Source organism: Trichosurus vulpecula, chromosome 1 (assembly GCF_011100635.1).
Source record: "Trichosurus vulpecula isolate mTriVul1 chromosome 1, mTriVul1.pri, whole genome shotgun sequence".
NCBI classification, from domain to species: domain Eukaryota; kingdom Metazoa; phylum Chordata; class Mammalia; order Diprotodontia; family Phalangeridae; genus Trichosurus; species Trichosurus vulpecula.
In genome coordinates, this window is record NC_050573.1 from 19845343 (window position 1) to 19861568 (window position 16226).

At 43.5% G+C, this 16226-nt stretch overlaps 1 protein-coding gene across 1 annotated transcript in view; it reads right to left on the reverse strand.

Moving 5' to 3' along the window:
• MYO18B (myosin XVIIIB) overlaps positions 1-16226 on the reverse strand; it is a 361792-nt gene that overhangs the window by 146785 nt on the left and 198781 nt on the right. The window contains exons 31-33 of the mRNA XM_036737706.1: positions 13818-14009; positions 12454-12564; positions 6221-6325 (exon numbers count right to left, since the gene is read on the reverse strand). Coding sequence (XP_036593601.1) covers positions 6221-6325; positions 12454-12564; positions 13818-14009 — 408 coding nt within the window. The remainder of the gene's footprint in view (positions 1-6220; positions 6326-12453; positions 12565-13817; positions 14010-16226) is intronic.

Sequence of the window (16226 nt, forward strand, 5' to 3'; positions counted from 1 at the left end):
TCAATAAGACGATATTTGTAAAGCCCTCAGCACAATGCCTGGGACATAACCGATTCTTAATAAGTGCTTGCCCTCTCCCTTTCCCCTCAAGGTCATAGAGGCAATAAATGCCAAACTGGTGCCTGGAACCTAGATTGTCCGTTGACTATGCCGCCATATTGTTTTTGAAGCCCTGAGTCATAGGTTGCTCAGGACTTCGGTAGGCCCCAGTGACCAATGTGCAGACAGGCTGGCTGATTTGCAAATGAGCTCATTTCTGCAAAGGGAGTTTAACAGACATGGCTGTTTCCATTCCTGGAAGCAAATCCTGGCCCAAGAGATTTAAGGCCTTAGAGTCCTGCAAACCTGGGGCACTGCTATCAATATTCAGACACTGAAGAAGAAACCTTACAGGGGCCCTGCTAGAGAGATGGCTCATCCCATTACACACACACACACACACACACACACACACACACACACACACACACATACACGCACACACACACCACCGTTACCAAGGTTACTGACAAAGACCAACCAGAGGGGGAAGGAGATGAGTGAGAAGATGCTGTGGGGCACAGGAACCCAGACAGTGGCTTTTCATTATTACTGCCAGGTGCCAGGGCACCTCCACAGCTCAGACAGAGACAGAGCCTGCTCATTAGAGATTGCAACATTGGCAGGGAAGGGAGGGCCGGGCTGAACATTTCCAGATGAAGGCTTTTTTTAGGGAACCAGGGGAGCTGGCTTAAAGGCATCCACATTAGCAACTCTGAGAGGAGCTAGTGCCCACATTCCTCAGCATCTAAGGAGCTGGGGGAGAGCTGGGAGAGCAGGACAGCAGCCAACCAGGCCGGGACTTGTAAAGGAGTGATGCCCATGTGCAGGTACCCAAGCGATGAGCTCCTTGTGCCTCCATTCTGTGCAATTCCCTAAGCAGACCAGTCACCTAGCCCTGGGGCTTTCTGGCAGTCTGAACTTAAGTCTCTTTGGGGAAGAAACTGACAGGCTTTTTCAATAACCAAAACCCCCAGAAAATAGACAAGACATGTCTAGTTCATACTTGACTAAAATCTGCTAACAACCTAGAAGGCAATTCAACTCTCAATCATTCTGGGGCTTCACTTTAATGCAATTTAATTCAAGGTAACTCAGTTGAACAAACTCTTATTAAGCACATACTATGTGTCTGACTCTGTGTGAGTCACCGGGGAGACAAATTCAAAAAGGAAACAGTCCCTGCCCTCAAGTAGTCGATACTCTATCAAATATCTACACCAAGCATGGGACGATCGGGGGTAAAAAAAAACTGGATTTAGAGTGAGTAGTCATGGGCACTGGAGAGATGCCAAGGTGATCCCAAAGATAGCTTTCCTTTCTTTCTTCTTCTTCACATGTACCAAGGTAGGCCTGAAGGTATGTGGAGTCATGGAATCATAGATTTAAAGTTGGAAAGGTGATCAAAGTCATCTGATTCAATACTCCTCATTTTGCAGAAAAGGAAATATGCCAAGAGTCTTGTCCCAGGTCATCATTGTCAAGCAGCAGAGATGAGGCTTGAAACCCTGACTCTAAATCCAGTACTCTTGACACTATGCTTTAATATTCCTCTCAGTGAGGCCCTGGAATGTTGTTTAATTCTTAACCTTTTTCATGCCATGGACCCTTTTGGCAGTCAGGTGAAACCTTCTCAGAGTAATATTTTAAATTAATTTTTGGGAATATTACATTTATTAGAGGTCACTGAAAATAAAGATGTAATCCCTTTCCCATCCAAGTTTGCATACTCTTGAAATCTATCCATGATCCATGAACCCCAGGTTAAGAGAAATGTATTTCTGCTAACTTAGAGGAACTGGATAGACACCTGGATTTCTTCTCTAGCTCTGGTGACCTCTGACAAAACAGCTGGCCCTGAGCTCCAAGTGGGCTTTTCTACCTTGTCTCTGTCACCTGACTGTTCTCCAGTAGCCACTTGAGGTATTAGCAACACCTGGGCAGCACCAGACCCTGAGAAATACATGAGCAAGGAATGTCTAGGAGATGGGTTCTTTGGGCTGTCCCTAAAAGGAAACACCACAAGACCAGCCAGGATTAACAGGTCAATTGGCAAGAAGTCAATTGAGAATTAATGGCAGTGGGAAAAGAAAAACAAAACAAACGTTATGGATAACTTTTGGAAAAGTGGAAAAAACTACCTTGGAAATAGGTTCATCATCACTGGGCTTCTATTGGGCAAAGGTCATATAACTGCTCACTGGGGATGCTATACAGGGGACATCTTGCTGATGTATAGGGTGGGCCAGGTGGACCATGTAGTGTCTTTCCAACTAGGAGATTTTATGATGCTGTGTTTAAATGGGGTTGGCAATGAGGGACAACTTCTCTGGCTACAACCATAGAACAGAGCAAATGAAGAGAAATCCCAAGCAGAATGTAATCTCCTTGAGGGCACAGACTGCTTTCAGTCTTTGTAGCTCCTTGCTCAGCATGGTGCCTATGATATAGCAGGTGCCACATAAAAGCAAGTTGGCTGGAGCCATGAAGTTCCCACCCCTTCCTAAGTCTATGGCTTTGCTCACCTACAAGCCCCCTCCCTTTCCAAGTTGTCTAACAAACATGGGTACTATTCATCTTTCTATCATTCTACAACTCCTACCTCCAGATGAGTAGCATTGATCCTATGTCTCTCCCAGAATATTATCAAGAGCTCTCCAGTACTTGCACACTTGATGTAAAGAAATGAGGACTATTTGGAGTCAAGGGAACTAGGCCTTCCCCATACATGTTCAACCTAGGGCAAGTCACTTAACCTTTTTTGGCCTGAATTTTTTTTTCCTCCTAAAAAAAACTAAATGGCCTCAGAGACCCCTTCTAGCTCTCAGTCTCTGCTCCTATGATTTCAGCACCACGGACAGTATGGGATGCATGACAAGCCCATTATCAGTAGTCCAAAACTCTACTATTGCCCTGGTGTGAAGGACTGGGGCAACACTGATCCTTAATTGTGGTTAGCATCTCCTCCCATCTAGAGATAACTTAACAGCCAACGACTGTCACGAGGCTACCAAAGTCATTGTCACCACTGTTTTTCTCCCATTGGATTAGAAGGGAGAGAGATAGAACCTCATTAGGTTAATGGGAAATAAATGCCATTCTGCAGATTTTCATTTTACGGCAGAAAGATTCAAAATCTGACAAAGCTGGTGAATAATTAGCCAATAAATCTAAATGATGATTAGTGTTGTTTCGTGAAAAGATTGTCAACTCGTACACCATTTAATATTGAGACAAGTAAATTTAATGTGGTTGTTAAGTACCTTTCACTGGAGAGTTTCCAAGTATTCTCAAGTATAGAAAAGTCTCATATCTGCCTGGTATTGTTGAGGAGAACTGTGTTCTATCCCCAGTGCCTAGCACATGGCTTAGAATATAGTAGGTGCATAATAAATGATTGCTGGTGGGTTGGTTCCAAAGAAAAGAATTTTCCATACAACTATGACATACTCTTTTAAGAACAGACTACTCCATTTCAGACATTTCTAATAGAAATATTTCAAAAATACTATTGCTAATAATCATTCAACAAACATTTGATGGGGTCATCATCATTCAGTCATTTCAGATGTGTCCAACTCCTCATGACCCCATTTGGGGTTTTCTTGAGGTTTATCATTTCCTTCTCCTGCTCATTTTACAGATGAGGAAACTGAGTCCAACAGTGGCTTGCCCAGGATCACACAGCTAATATCTGAGGTGGAATTTGAACTCAGGTCTTCGCGACTCCAGGCCCAGCACTCTATCTATTGTGCTGCCTCCTATGTACCAGGCATTCTGCTAGGTGCTGGAGATTCAGAGACAAAGAGCTTGCATTCTATTTGAGAGTGACAGTCTGTCCAATATAACTGTATAAAATCTAAACCCATAAATAAAAGATAATTTGCAAGGGGGAGGCATTAGCATCTGGGGTAAGCAGGAACGACTTTGTGGAGAAGCCCCTTGAACTTAGTTTGTATGGAACATAGGGATTCAAAGAGATGGAGGTGAGGAGGGACCATATCCCAGATGTGGGCATCTGCCTGTCCAATAGCATAGAGAAAGGAGATAGAGTGTCATGTGGGAGGAATAGCAACCAGGCCATAGGAATAGAAGGTAACAAGAAAAAGCAAGAATCATCGTTCTCATTTTTATAACATTGGAAGGTTTGAAAAACATTCTACCTGTGTTATGTCATCTAATGCTCAAAACAACCCTGTGTGGTGGGTGCTATGATTATCCTCATTTTATAGAGGAGGAAGCCAAGGCAAACAGAGCAAATGACTTGCTCAGGGCCACACAGTTGGGAAGTGCCTGAAGCAGGAGTCAAACATCCTGCCCATTGCTCCTGGTTTTCTTTCTGGATCCAAGTAAAACCACTTTAATCCCTCTTCCATGGGTCAGCCCCTTCATATGCTTGAAGACAGTTGTCAGTTTCTCCATAAGCCTTCTCTTCTCCAGACTGACCATCCCAGCCCTTCCTAAAACATGGTGCCCAGGACCAAACAACTGAATGGTGTCTGACCAGAACAGGAAACAGGGAGGGTGTTGCCTCCTCATCCTCCAAAGGTTCAACCTAAGGTCCTTGGTTTTCTTGGTACCCAAATTAGGTGACTCTAGGGAAATGGAAAGGAGGGAGAAGAATTTTCAGATGGAAGAAAGTGGGTTTCATGGAGAAGTTAGCACCTAAATCAGCCATGGATTCCAACCTCCTCATTTTTACAGATAAAGGAAACTGAGGCCCAGAGAGGCTAAGTGGTTTGCTAATACAGGGTGTAAGCAAAAGTGAGGATTCACATCTATGTCTCTGGCTCCAACGTTGGCCATCATTTCATTGTCTTTGTATTCCTCAGAGCCTTGAACATAGAAAGACCCTCAGCTGTGTCTGCTGAATGGACATGGGTAGGAGTGCAAGTGAATAACAATCAAGGTGACACATTCATTGGTAAGTAAATAAGAATAAGTGAAATCAGTGAGTGGAGTGCCAGGTGAGTCACTGACATCTAAGGGAGTCAGGACATCTTCTCTGTGGAATATGGCTCTTGAATGGAGCCTTCAACAAAGGTAGGAGTTTCAAGAGGCTGAGGGAGTAAAGACAGCATTCCGGGGCGGGGGATAGCCTGGGCAAAAGCACAGAGGCTGGAGATGGAATGGCATGTACAAGCAAACCCAGTGAAATGAACTTTAGTTAGGAGAGAAATGATTATTAATAACCAATGATTTGGAGAGATTCAGATTTTCCCCTTTGTCTTTTATCCTGATTTCAAGATCTCAGGCTCTGAAGGCTGAGCTAACCTTCTCTATCCAGATCCCCCAGGTGGGGCAGCCTCTGTGTTCCACTCAGGTTTGGGTGAGGATAAATTCTTTGAATAAATTGCCCAAAGCTAGGGCTAACTGAAGGAGTAAATGACATAATCAGGGTTCAGGTCCAGCCCTTCATTATATTATTCATTCATCATTAATTGTTAACTAATCAGAGTTGATCACCACCTTGGGGACCATGCCTCTTCCAAAAAGGCCATGAGCCAGAGCCCAAAGCTATGATTGTCTCTGGTCTAAGAGACGGCCAAATGACCAGCCATTTATTAAGATGCTGGCATTATTAATAAAATGATTAAATTACTCAGAAATTATGCCTCTCAAACCCTCTTCAACACCACCGTTATATGTGAAACGAGCATGAGAACCCCTCAACAGGCTGTCCTTAGGCTCAAAAGAGACGGCTTTGTAAATGCTAAAGCAGTTTGTTGACTTTGATGAGGGGATTGCACCAAACACAAAAATCCATTATTGGTGTTGATATTGTCATTATTATAATTAGGGGCCTCATAAAATGATGGATAAAGTGCTCGGTGGGTTCGAATCCTGACTGACAATAGCACTGTGACCTTGGAGGACAAGCCACTTCATCTTGACGCAGGTAACTCCCTGAACCTTATCAACTAAGCCAGATGGGCTGCAATCTGTGTTGGTGAAAGGAGTCCCTATAATGGGAGTCCCCCAACACTGACAAAATCACAGATTTTTTTTTATCTTATTGTGATTACTAAGTAGGAAAGCAGGGCATTCAGTCATCCTGGCTCACAGCCAGCAGCATTTCCAGAGCCTCTCTCCAGGCCTAACCATAAATGTCTTGTCTTCATTTCCTCTCCACAACAGAGAGGGAGCTCCCCATAACAAAAGATGATTCCCCTTGATCTACCTGTTCACAGAGTGTTCCAATGAGGGTTTCCAAATCCTGCTTCTCATGGAGGACCATCTTCTTCTCCTCGCTTTCCTGTTCCAACTGCATCTCCAGCTGCCGTAGCTGTGTGCACACAAGGAGAGAACATAGGGCAAGTGAGCAGAGAACATGGGCTCAAATCTTGATTTCTAGTACAGTTCTGGGCACAAAAGGTGCTTAATAAATATTTATGGAAGGAATGTATGAATAGATATATAGATGGATGGATGGATTGATTGAAGGATAGATGGATGGATGGATGAGACATTTAGACTAGATGATCTCTAAATTGGGAGGAAATGAAGATGAAAAGGAAGGAAGAAAGGAAGGAAGGAAGGAAGGAAGGAAGGAAGGAAGGAAGGAAGGAAGGAAGGAAAAGAGGAAGGAAGGAAGGAAGGAAGGAAGGAAGGAAGGAAGGAAGGAAGGAAAGAAGGAAGGAAGGAAGGAAGGAAGGAAGGAAGGAAGGAAGGAAGGAAGGAAAAGAGGAAGGAAGGAAGGAAGGAAGGAAGGAAGGAAGGAAGGAAGGAAGGAAGGAAGGAATGAAGGAAGGAAGGAAGGAAGGAAGGAAGGAAGGAAGGAAGGAAGGAAGGAAAAGAGGAAGGAAGGAAAGAAGGAAGGAAAGAAGGAAGGAAGGAAGGAAGGAAGGAAGGAAAGAAGGAAGGAAGGAAGGAAGGAAGGAAGGAAGGAAGGAAGGAAGGAAGGAAGAAAGGAAGGAAGGAAAAAAGGAAAAAGGAAAGGAGGGAGGGAGGGAAAGAGGAAGGAAGAGAGGAAGGGAAGGAAGGTTCCATGTGGTGAGATTCTCCCCTCCTTCCTTGCTTCATTATACATCCACCCCAAGCCATATTTTTGCGTTCTGCCTGGATATGAAATCACCAGGTACAGCTCTGGTCTCAGGCTAAAAGTACATCATCCTTCTCGAGGAGGTGACTTGAGGCTAGTCTGATCTGAGTGGTCAGTGAGTGTGTGAGGAGACAAGCCCCAAAAGCAGAGACAGCGGCCTAGAGAAATCCTTTCACGATGATGAATGAGGCTGCCTGCTAAAAGTCCATCTATTATTATTTCCCCAGGAATGACAGAATGACGGGCTACAGAGGCTTTGTCTGGGAGTGGATTGAGACGTAATACTGGCTGTTTTTGCCAGGGTCAGGGCCCTGACAGTAATAGTGCCACCCATCCGTCAAGTGCCTAACCAAGCCTGGAAAGGGCTCAGCACCCCTTCCCCTCCCCCAGAGAATGGTAGCCTCTCCTTCCCATCAGCAGCCCTTTCTCTAACCTGATGGATGAATCCTTCCCACAAATTAACAAATTTAGCAAATCCCAAGGCCAGAGAGGTCCATGGACATGGCTGGCAGGCTCCTTGCCTCCTGCCAAGTGTCCCTTTAAAAATGCTCACGGTCAACTGGGGAGACAGAAGAAAGATGACCAAAAAAGGAGGCTATTGAAAGGGTCTGCGATGAGGAGGGCCTGGGCTTCAAGGGCAGGAGGAGGGGTAGAAATCAAAGGACAAGTGGGAAGTAAAGGAAGAATCAACCTAATATGGCAGCTGGACATTGGGGGCGATAGGTTGCCTTCAAGGCTTGAGCCAGGGGGTCAGGGAGCATAACTTTGCTAATGACAGAGTTAGAGAAATCCAGGATGGCCAGGTTGGTAGGAGAAATAATGAGTTCAGTTTAATTCGTGGTGAGTGAATTAGGCCATAGGACTCCAAGATGGAAATATCTTTAAAGATGATCTTTAGTCTAATCCCCTCATTAGGCCCAGAGAAGGGAGAGGATTTGTCCCAACATTTTACAGGTGTGTAGTGGTAGATATGGGGTTAAAATCTTCTGCCTCCAAATCCAAATCCAGAGGGGTCTTTCCACTGCACCCTAAAGTCCAGGAGAATATTAAGAGATGAGGGAGCTAAAGTTCTGAGGAGAAGTTACTGTTTCTTCTTCCTCCCCAACAAGTAAACCTGTCATGGAATAACATAGGTAGGGATCCTAGATCAAAGGGGAGCAGGCAATTCATCTGCTCTGAATCTGCAGAATTATCCCAGCAGGCTAGTAGTGGCAGAGTCCAGCAGCAGTCTCCTGAAACTCTCAACCAAGAACAAGCCAACTGACCCAAACCTGGCTCAGGAACTTGTAGAGCTCACATTTTGTCCTAGATCAAACCTTGAAAGCACTGAAAGATAGCAGTCCCCTAGTCAGAGCTGTGAAAGCAAAAAGAGGATGTAAAAAGACAGAAGCTCAGGCCAGATTTCTTCCTCAGAAGTGAGCAGAGCCCAAAACTAATATAAAGTCTAAAGTCAAGAAGTTGGCTAGAAGAATGAGCAGACAAAAGAATAATCCCACCATAAAGAGCTAATCTAGTAACAAGGGAGCTCAAGACATCAAAAGAGGAGAATGACTTCAAAACATCTACCAGCAATGCCTCAAGGAAAAGTACAGTTTGGACACAAGTCCAACAAGAATTCCTAGAAGAGTTAAAGCAAGAGTTTTTAAAAAACAAACAAACCTAAAAATGGTTTTAAAAACCAAAAGCAAGAAGCAGAGGAAAGAAATATGTGAATAGAAAGTCAACTGTTTGAACTAAAGAGATACTAAATCTTATCCAAGAAAATAACTCCCTAAAAATTAGAACTGGCCAGTTCTTGGAAGCTAATGATTCTGTGAGACATCAATATATAATAAAACAAAGTCAAAAGTCTGAAAAAATAGAATGAAATGTGAAATATCTCATAGGAAAAACAACTGACCTGGGAAATAGAGGAGACATCATTTAAGAATCATTGAACTATCTGAAAGCCATGAATAACAACAAAAGCTTAAACATCATTTTTAAGAAATCATAGAAGAAAACTGCCAATATCTCATAGAACCAGAGGACAAAGTAGAAATTGAAATAATCCATTGATCACTTCCTGAAAGAATCCCCCAAAATGAAAACTCCCAGGAATATTACAACCATAATCCAGGGCTCCCAAATCAAGGAAAAATTATTGCAAGCAACCAGAAAGAAATATTGAGGAGAAGGCACAGTCAGGATCATACAAGATTGTGCAGCCAACACTATCAGGAAGTGGAGAGCTTAGCATATTATATTCTAGAAGGTAGAGGATCTAGGTTTGCAACCAAAAATAACCTATCTGGGAAAACAGTATAATCCTGCAAGGAGGGGGGAGAGATCTTTGATGAAGTAGAGGACTTCCAAGCACTCCTGATGAAAATACTAGAGCTGAGTACAAAATCTGACATTCAAACACAGGAGTCAAGAGAAGTGCGAAACAATAAATAAACAAGAGTGATATAACAATAATATATATTATATAATATAATAATGATTTATTGTATATAAATAATAAAATAATAATAAAGGACTAAACAAGATTAACTATGTACATTCTTATATGAGCAGATGATACATGTAGTCTCTCAGAACTCTGTCATCAACAAGGTCATGATGGGAATCTAATTACACAAAGGGCCTGGGGATGATTTTTATTATGTTTTGATGATCTCAAAAAAAAGAATTAATGTGGAAAAGGAGCACACTGTGAGAATAAGTAAGGGAAAAGAAGACTGGAGAGAAATGTCACAGAAATGGGGTGTATAAGCAGGCATTTATAAAACAAAGACTAGTTTGAGGGGATAGCAGGCAACACTTGAACTTCATTTTCACCTAAACTGGTTAAAAAAGGAAGATGACACATAGACATAGATCAGAAATGCAGCTAACCTAAAAGGGAAATAGAAGTGGAAAGAGCTAAGGGGAAAGGGAGGAATAATATGGTAGGTAGATTAAGAGAGGCATTAGTTAAAAACAAAATTAACTCCTCAGGAGGGCAAAAAAGAGGAGGAAAAGTCTAAAAGAATAGGATGGGGAGAAATACATGATTAGCAATCATAACGATGAATGAGAATGTTATGAACTCATTCACAAAACAGAAAGGGATAGCAAAATGAGTTCAAAACTAGAATCCAACAGTACGTTGTTTGTGAGAAACACATTTAAACTGAAAAATACACACAGAGTTAACATATAGGGCTAGAGGAGAATGCTTCATATGAAGTTAAAAAAGTCAGAGGTAATAATCATCATCTTGGACAAAGCAAAAGCAAAAATAGACCTAATTAAAAGAGATGGGGAAACTGAATTTTGGTAAGACAGTACCATAGACAATGAATTCATAGTAATACTATGCCCCAAATGGCATAGCATTTACATCCCTAAAGGAAAAGTTAAATGAAGTACAGGAAAAAACAGACACTAAAACTTCAATAATGGGAGACCTTAATTTAACCCTCTCAGACCTAGATAAATCTAACCAAAAATAAACAAGAAAGTTTGCATTTGGCTGAAACCCCCAGATCTTCAGAAGAGTTTCTACACAGCTACATATTACCTATTTTGTACTTGTGAAGTTTACTTTCTGAAACTAGGAGTAAGACTTTATATTTAACCTTATTAAATGTAATCCTATTACATTCAGCTCAGTGTTCTGCCAAAATGTTTTAGCATCCTGAGTGTGTTAGCTATTCTTCCCAGTTTTGTAGCAGCTATATAGATAGATAAAGCTATAGATATCAGCATATCATCTAAGCTTTTATCCAAGTCATTGATAAAAAATGCTAAACAATGGGTGGTCAAACACAGATGCTTGGTACACACCACTGAACATTACTTTCTACTGCAATCAAATTATTATTTTGGGGCCCAACAATTTATTTCTGAATCCTTCTAATTACACTAAAATGCAGCCCACATTTCTCCATCTTTTCCATAAGTATATCATGAAAGGCTTCATCTAGCATAGGCACATAATAAGGAATCAAGAATAAGATTAATTGGAATTAGTTGAATTGTCATGGAAATTCTCTGGAAGAGTCCTATGTCATGGGACTGATGAGTCTCTATTAAGGACATTAGTCCTCTTCAATAATGAATCATTTAGTTAAGGTGCCTACTGTGCTCCAGGCCCTAGGCTCAGTGCTAGCAGTAAAAAGACAGAAATGATGAATCCCTGTCCCCTGGACTGCCCTCAAAGAGCTTACATCCTACTGGGGATGGGGAAGAGATGATGAATATAGATGAGCAGACATGGGGTAAAGAGTGATGGGTGCATGGGGAGCTCTAGGAAAACTAAGAAGGGAGAAATTTTTTTAGCTGGGAGGAAGGGCCAATGAGGGAAGACCACAATAAGACAATGACACCTGAGCTGAGCCTCAAGGTAAGAAGATTTTGAAAGGCAGGAATGAGCAGGTCCTGGGTTCTAGATATCAGGAATGGCCCCTGTGAATACATGGAGAGAGTGTGTAAAGACAGACATGTGAGTACATGTCAAGCCTGGGAAGCAAATAGTGGGCCACTTTGGCCAGAATAAAGAGTGGCCAAAAAGGAGTGATGGTTCGATAAGGATGGAGATTGTATAGGTCAAGCTAAGAACACTCGCTGTGGTTTTTTTCTTAGAAGCCAGTAAAATGATGACGTTATTTACAGTGAAATGATCAAATCTGTGCTTCAGGAAGGGTATTCAGAGGGTAGGGATTTTTATTGTTGCCTTTCTTTGTATTAATAATGCTTAGCACAAGCCTAGCACATAATAGATCCTTAATAAATGCTTATTTACTTAAGCTGGTTCATATCTATTATCCTGTGGTCCTAATTGGATAAGAGGAAGAGGAGAGAGGGTAAGAGTCAAAAATGACTCTAAGGTTTTCACCCTGGGTGCTAGAAGGATAGGATAGCTAGGTGTCACCATAGTGCACAGAGTGCCAGTCCTAGAGTTAGGAAGACCTGAGTTCAAATCCAGCCTGAGAAGCTTAGCTGTGTGATCCTGGGTAAGTCACTTCACCCTGTTTAATTCTGTTTCCTTATCTGTAAAATGAACTTCAGAAGTAAATGGCAAACCACTCCAGTATCTTTGCCAAGAAACCCCCAAATGGGGTCATGGAGACACAACTGAAATGACTGAACAACATCTGTTTCTCAGTGACTTGAAGGGAAAGTTGGTGGAGTGATTCAGGGTGGCATAAGAGGTTCCTGGAGACACTGGTGATCACACAGCAGGTCTTCCATTCTCAAGTCCTCCACCCCTTCCCTTTAATGGGCTCTTGCCAACTTTCAGAATGCAGTTTCACAGGTGCCCTGCTAAAACTAGATCTGGCCAGCCAGGCTCTGGCATTACAAGGAGCTCCCCACTGCAGGCACCCAGGCACCTAATGACCTACCCGCTTTTGGCAGGACTGGCGCACATCCTCCAGCTCTTCCTCCTTGTCCTCCTGATCCTTCAGATGCATCTGTTTCATCCGCTCAATCTCCATCTCAAACCGAACGCGTAGCTGTGGGGACACCCAAAGTGACAGCTACATCAGGGGAGGAGCATGTAAAACCACAGAGTAATAAAGATGAGCACAGGGCCAGGCTTTCTCATTCAGTAAACTACCTGTGGAGATGCTTAGCAAAGCTAACATTTGAGTCTCTGGGGCAGCATGAGTAAATTACCATTCTGGGACTCTAGCCTCTAGTGGGTGGGTCCCTGACACACCTGCGTAATGAGACCTTCAAGATTTAATGGAGCTTCCAGAGGTGTTTCCCTGATTCTAAGCACACAAAAAATGACCCAGTTCCAATAAAACCTCTTGTATTTCTACAGAGTGTTCAGACTTCAAACTGTCATCTAAGATGGAAGGAAAAACAGCAGAGTGTCCTAGTAAGAATTCTGGGCTCAGAGTCAGGAAAGGCCTGGGTTCACTGCCCTTGGCTTCTTCATCTGAAAAATGAACACATGAAAGCTCCTGGAGCTAGCTCATTCACAGGCTGATAGAATCATAACTTTAGGCCTGGAAGTAATCTCAGAGGCCATCGAGTCCAACCAACTTCCTGTCCATTTTATAAATGAGTAACTTGAGGATCAGGAAGGCTGAGTAACTTTCACAAGGTCACCCCAGCAGGATTATTGAAAGACTCCAATGAAATTATGTAAGTAAAAGATTTTGCAAACTTTGAAGTAGCACATGAGAATAACCAGGGCTTTTCCTCCACTCCTGGAACACACAGATGGACAAATGCCAAAAGCCCAATCAGCGGGTGGCGAAGTGGATGCCTCTTTTCATTTGGTCAATTTCCTTCAGAACCTGGGCAACCTGGGGCATTGGAGGGAGAGCAGCCTGGGGTCAGCAAGACGTGTGTTCAAGCCTTGCCTCTGACACAGAGTGGTTATGTGTTCCTGGGAAGATCATTTGCCCTCTGCGCCCCAGGCAACTTGCTAAGTAAGGATCTAAATCACCAAAAAAAGATGCTAATTTGCACTGGTGAGTGAGCTTTTTCTTCAGGAATTCCCTATACCCATGAAATCCTAGGTCTGGTCTTAAATAATGGGCACAGTGGGTAGAATGCTACCAGGTCTGAAATTAGGAGGACCTGAGTTTAAATGTGGCCTCAGAAACTAACTAGCTGTGTGACCCTGGGCAAGTCACTTTACCCTGTTTGCCTCAGTTTCCTCATCTGTTAAATGAGCTGGAGAAGGAAATGGCAAACCCCTCCATCTGGGAGAAGAGGGGAAAGGGAGGAAGTGATGGGAGGTCCTCTGTACCTGCTCCAGTTTCTTAATCGTTATCTCTTGCTCATTCTGTATCTGCTGCTGCTCAAAGGCGCTGGACTTCAGGTCCCAAAGCTCTCTCTGTAAGGCAGCCACGGCTTCCATCCCAAGGGGCCTTAAGTCAAGGTTTTGACTCTTCAGCATCTCAAGCTTCTGTTTCAGACCCAGAGTTTCCTGCTCCCTTTCCTGGGGAAAGAAAACATTTCAGACACTGGACCGAGGAGACCTGGGCATTCCAAGAGCTAATGGTGTTTTACAGGTTTATAACTGTGTCTATCCTCCCACTGGCTCCCCTGAGCAGCCTGGAGAGTGAAGTATGATAGATTTTATTATCCCCAATTTACAGATAAGAAAACTGAGGCCCAAAGATCAATTGGAATATATATGATGTACTTTGTCATCAGAAAAAGCTCTCCAGAGTAGCCACTGGGAGAAGGGAGCTACAGAGGTGAAGGGATGTTCTGGGGTGGGGCCTGTGGCCCCCACAGGTAGCTTTTCCCACAGAGACTGAATGACCACTTGTTTGGGATACTGGAGAGAGGATTATTTTTCAGTTATAGGTTACCCAAGATGGTTTCTGTGGTCCCTTCCAACTCTGATATTCAGTACCTAGGACAGAGTTCAGAAGACTGTAGGTGACTAACAAATGTTGTCTAGGATAGAATGGGGCCAGGAGAGACCCAAGTCAGGCAGCCTGGTTAGGGCATCAGTTACAGCAAAAGCCTAGGCATGGTGGAAAGAGGCTCATGGGAAAAGAGAGTAGGGAACCAGCTGGAGGGAGAGAGTGAGGAGGGATCAATGCCGCATTCACTCAATTCTGTAATTCCACACCCTGGAACCTCAGAAACCAGATCACAGAGTTGCTTAAAGGCCATGTTAGCTTCAGAGAAGCCATCCTTCCAGGCAAGTTAACTGTTGCTTTGGTGAAGAGAGAACTTGGCAAAGAGAAGAGCAAACCTGAACACATGAGGAATGGCACCCATTCATTCTCCCTTTCCCTTTTCCAAAATGTGTCCACAGCATCAACCAAATGCAATGGCAGCCTCATGTCCAATGCCAGTGAGGGCGAGTCTGCTGAAAGCTGCCAATTGCACCTTTTCTACATCATCAACATAGACTACATAAAAGGGCACGGTGCAAACTAAATCTGGACAGTGAATAAGAGCCTTGAAGGTGAAGGGCCTTGAATGCCATGCTAAGGAATTTGTATGTATTCTAGAAGTAATGGGGAGCCATTGAAGGGTGTCAAGAGGAGGAGTACAGAGGCTGCACCATGTCCCTCAGTCTTTTCTCCTCGGCTTCTTGATGTGCCCTGTATGGGACCTTGCCTCTCCTGCTGTACGCTCCCTGCAGATTCCATTTTCCCATCTCTGTGCCTTTGTTGTCCACCGTGCCTCACTATGGTCGCCATTCTCATCTCTGCCTCTTGGAACTCTCACGTCCTCACAGACTCAGCCTCCCGAACCTTTTGGTTATTAATGCAGCCCCCTGCCCAGTTCCTGTATTTATTTTGTATTTTCTACGGATTGATTTGTCTGTGGATATGTTGCTTCCTCTCTAAATAGAATGTAAACTTCTTGAGGATGAGAACTATTGTTTTGCTTGTCCATGGAAAGACATGGGTAAAACTCTCATGGTTGTCAGAGGTCTGCATTCCTTCCCTGCCCCCCAGAAGAAGGATCCCCATCCATGGTGTCACTGGGTCACTCATGTTCTGAGGTGTCCCTCCAAGGCAGACCCTCCTGCTGCTTGCTGCACAGGCAGCCCCTGTGACCTTCATTCCCCAAGTCCTATAACCTCCCCGGAGCCCATGAGAATACAGGCTTCTTGAGGATGGGGCTGTTCCATCTCTGTCTTTGTATATCCACAGTACCAGGCACACAGTAGGCACTTATTAATACATGCAAATTGGCTGAATGATTGATTGGCTCTAGTTTCTTCATCTATAAAAAGAGAAGGCTGAATTCACTGGCCTCTAAAGTCACTTTCAGCTCTGATCAGTGATCCTATGAACCTCACTTTCCACTGACTTCCTGCAGATTCCCAGTATGGAAACTCCCTCCACTAGCACAAATCAGAAGCTCTTTGTAACCTGGTACAGTGAGAAGCTAGGTCACTTTCCTAGGGTCACATAGTATGGGTCAGAGGCAGGACTTGGACCTGGATCCTTCCTCATCCCAAGGCCAACACACATTGCACACCATATTGCCTGTCGTGTGTATTAAGCCCTTAAAAATGTACATTGAATTGAACTCCTATTTTCACAAATGAGACCAAAGGATTTATTCCAGGAAGCATAGCTTAATAAGTGTGAGGAAAGGGAATCAGAGCAAAATAAATCAGTCTCCTTCCTGCTTCCTCACATAGAGGACTCACCATTAAGCTATACTTCCTCTCTGGGGC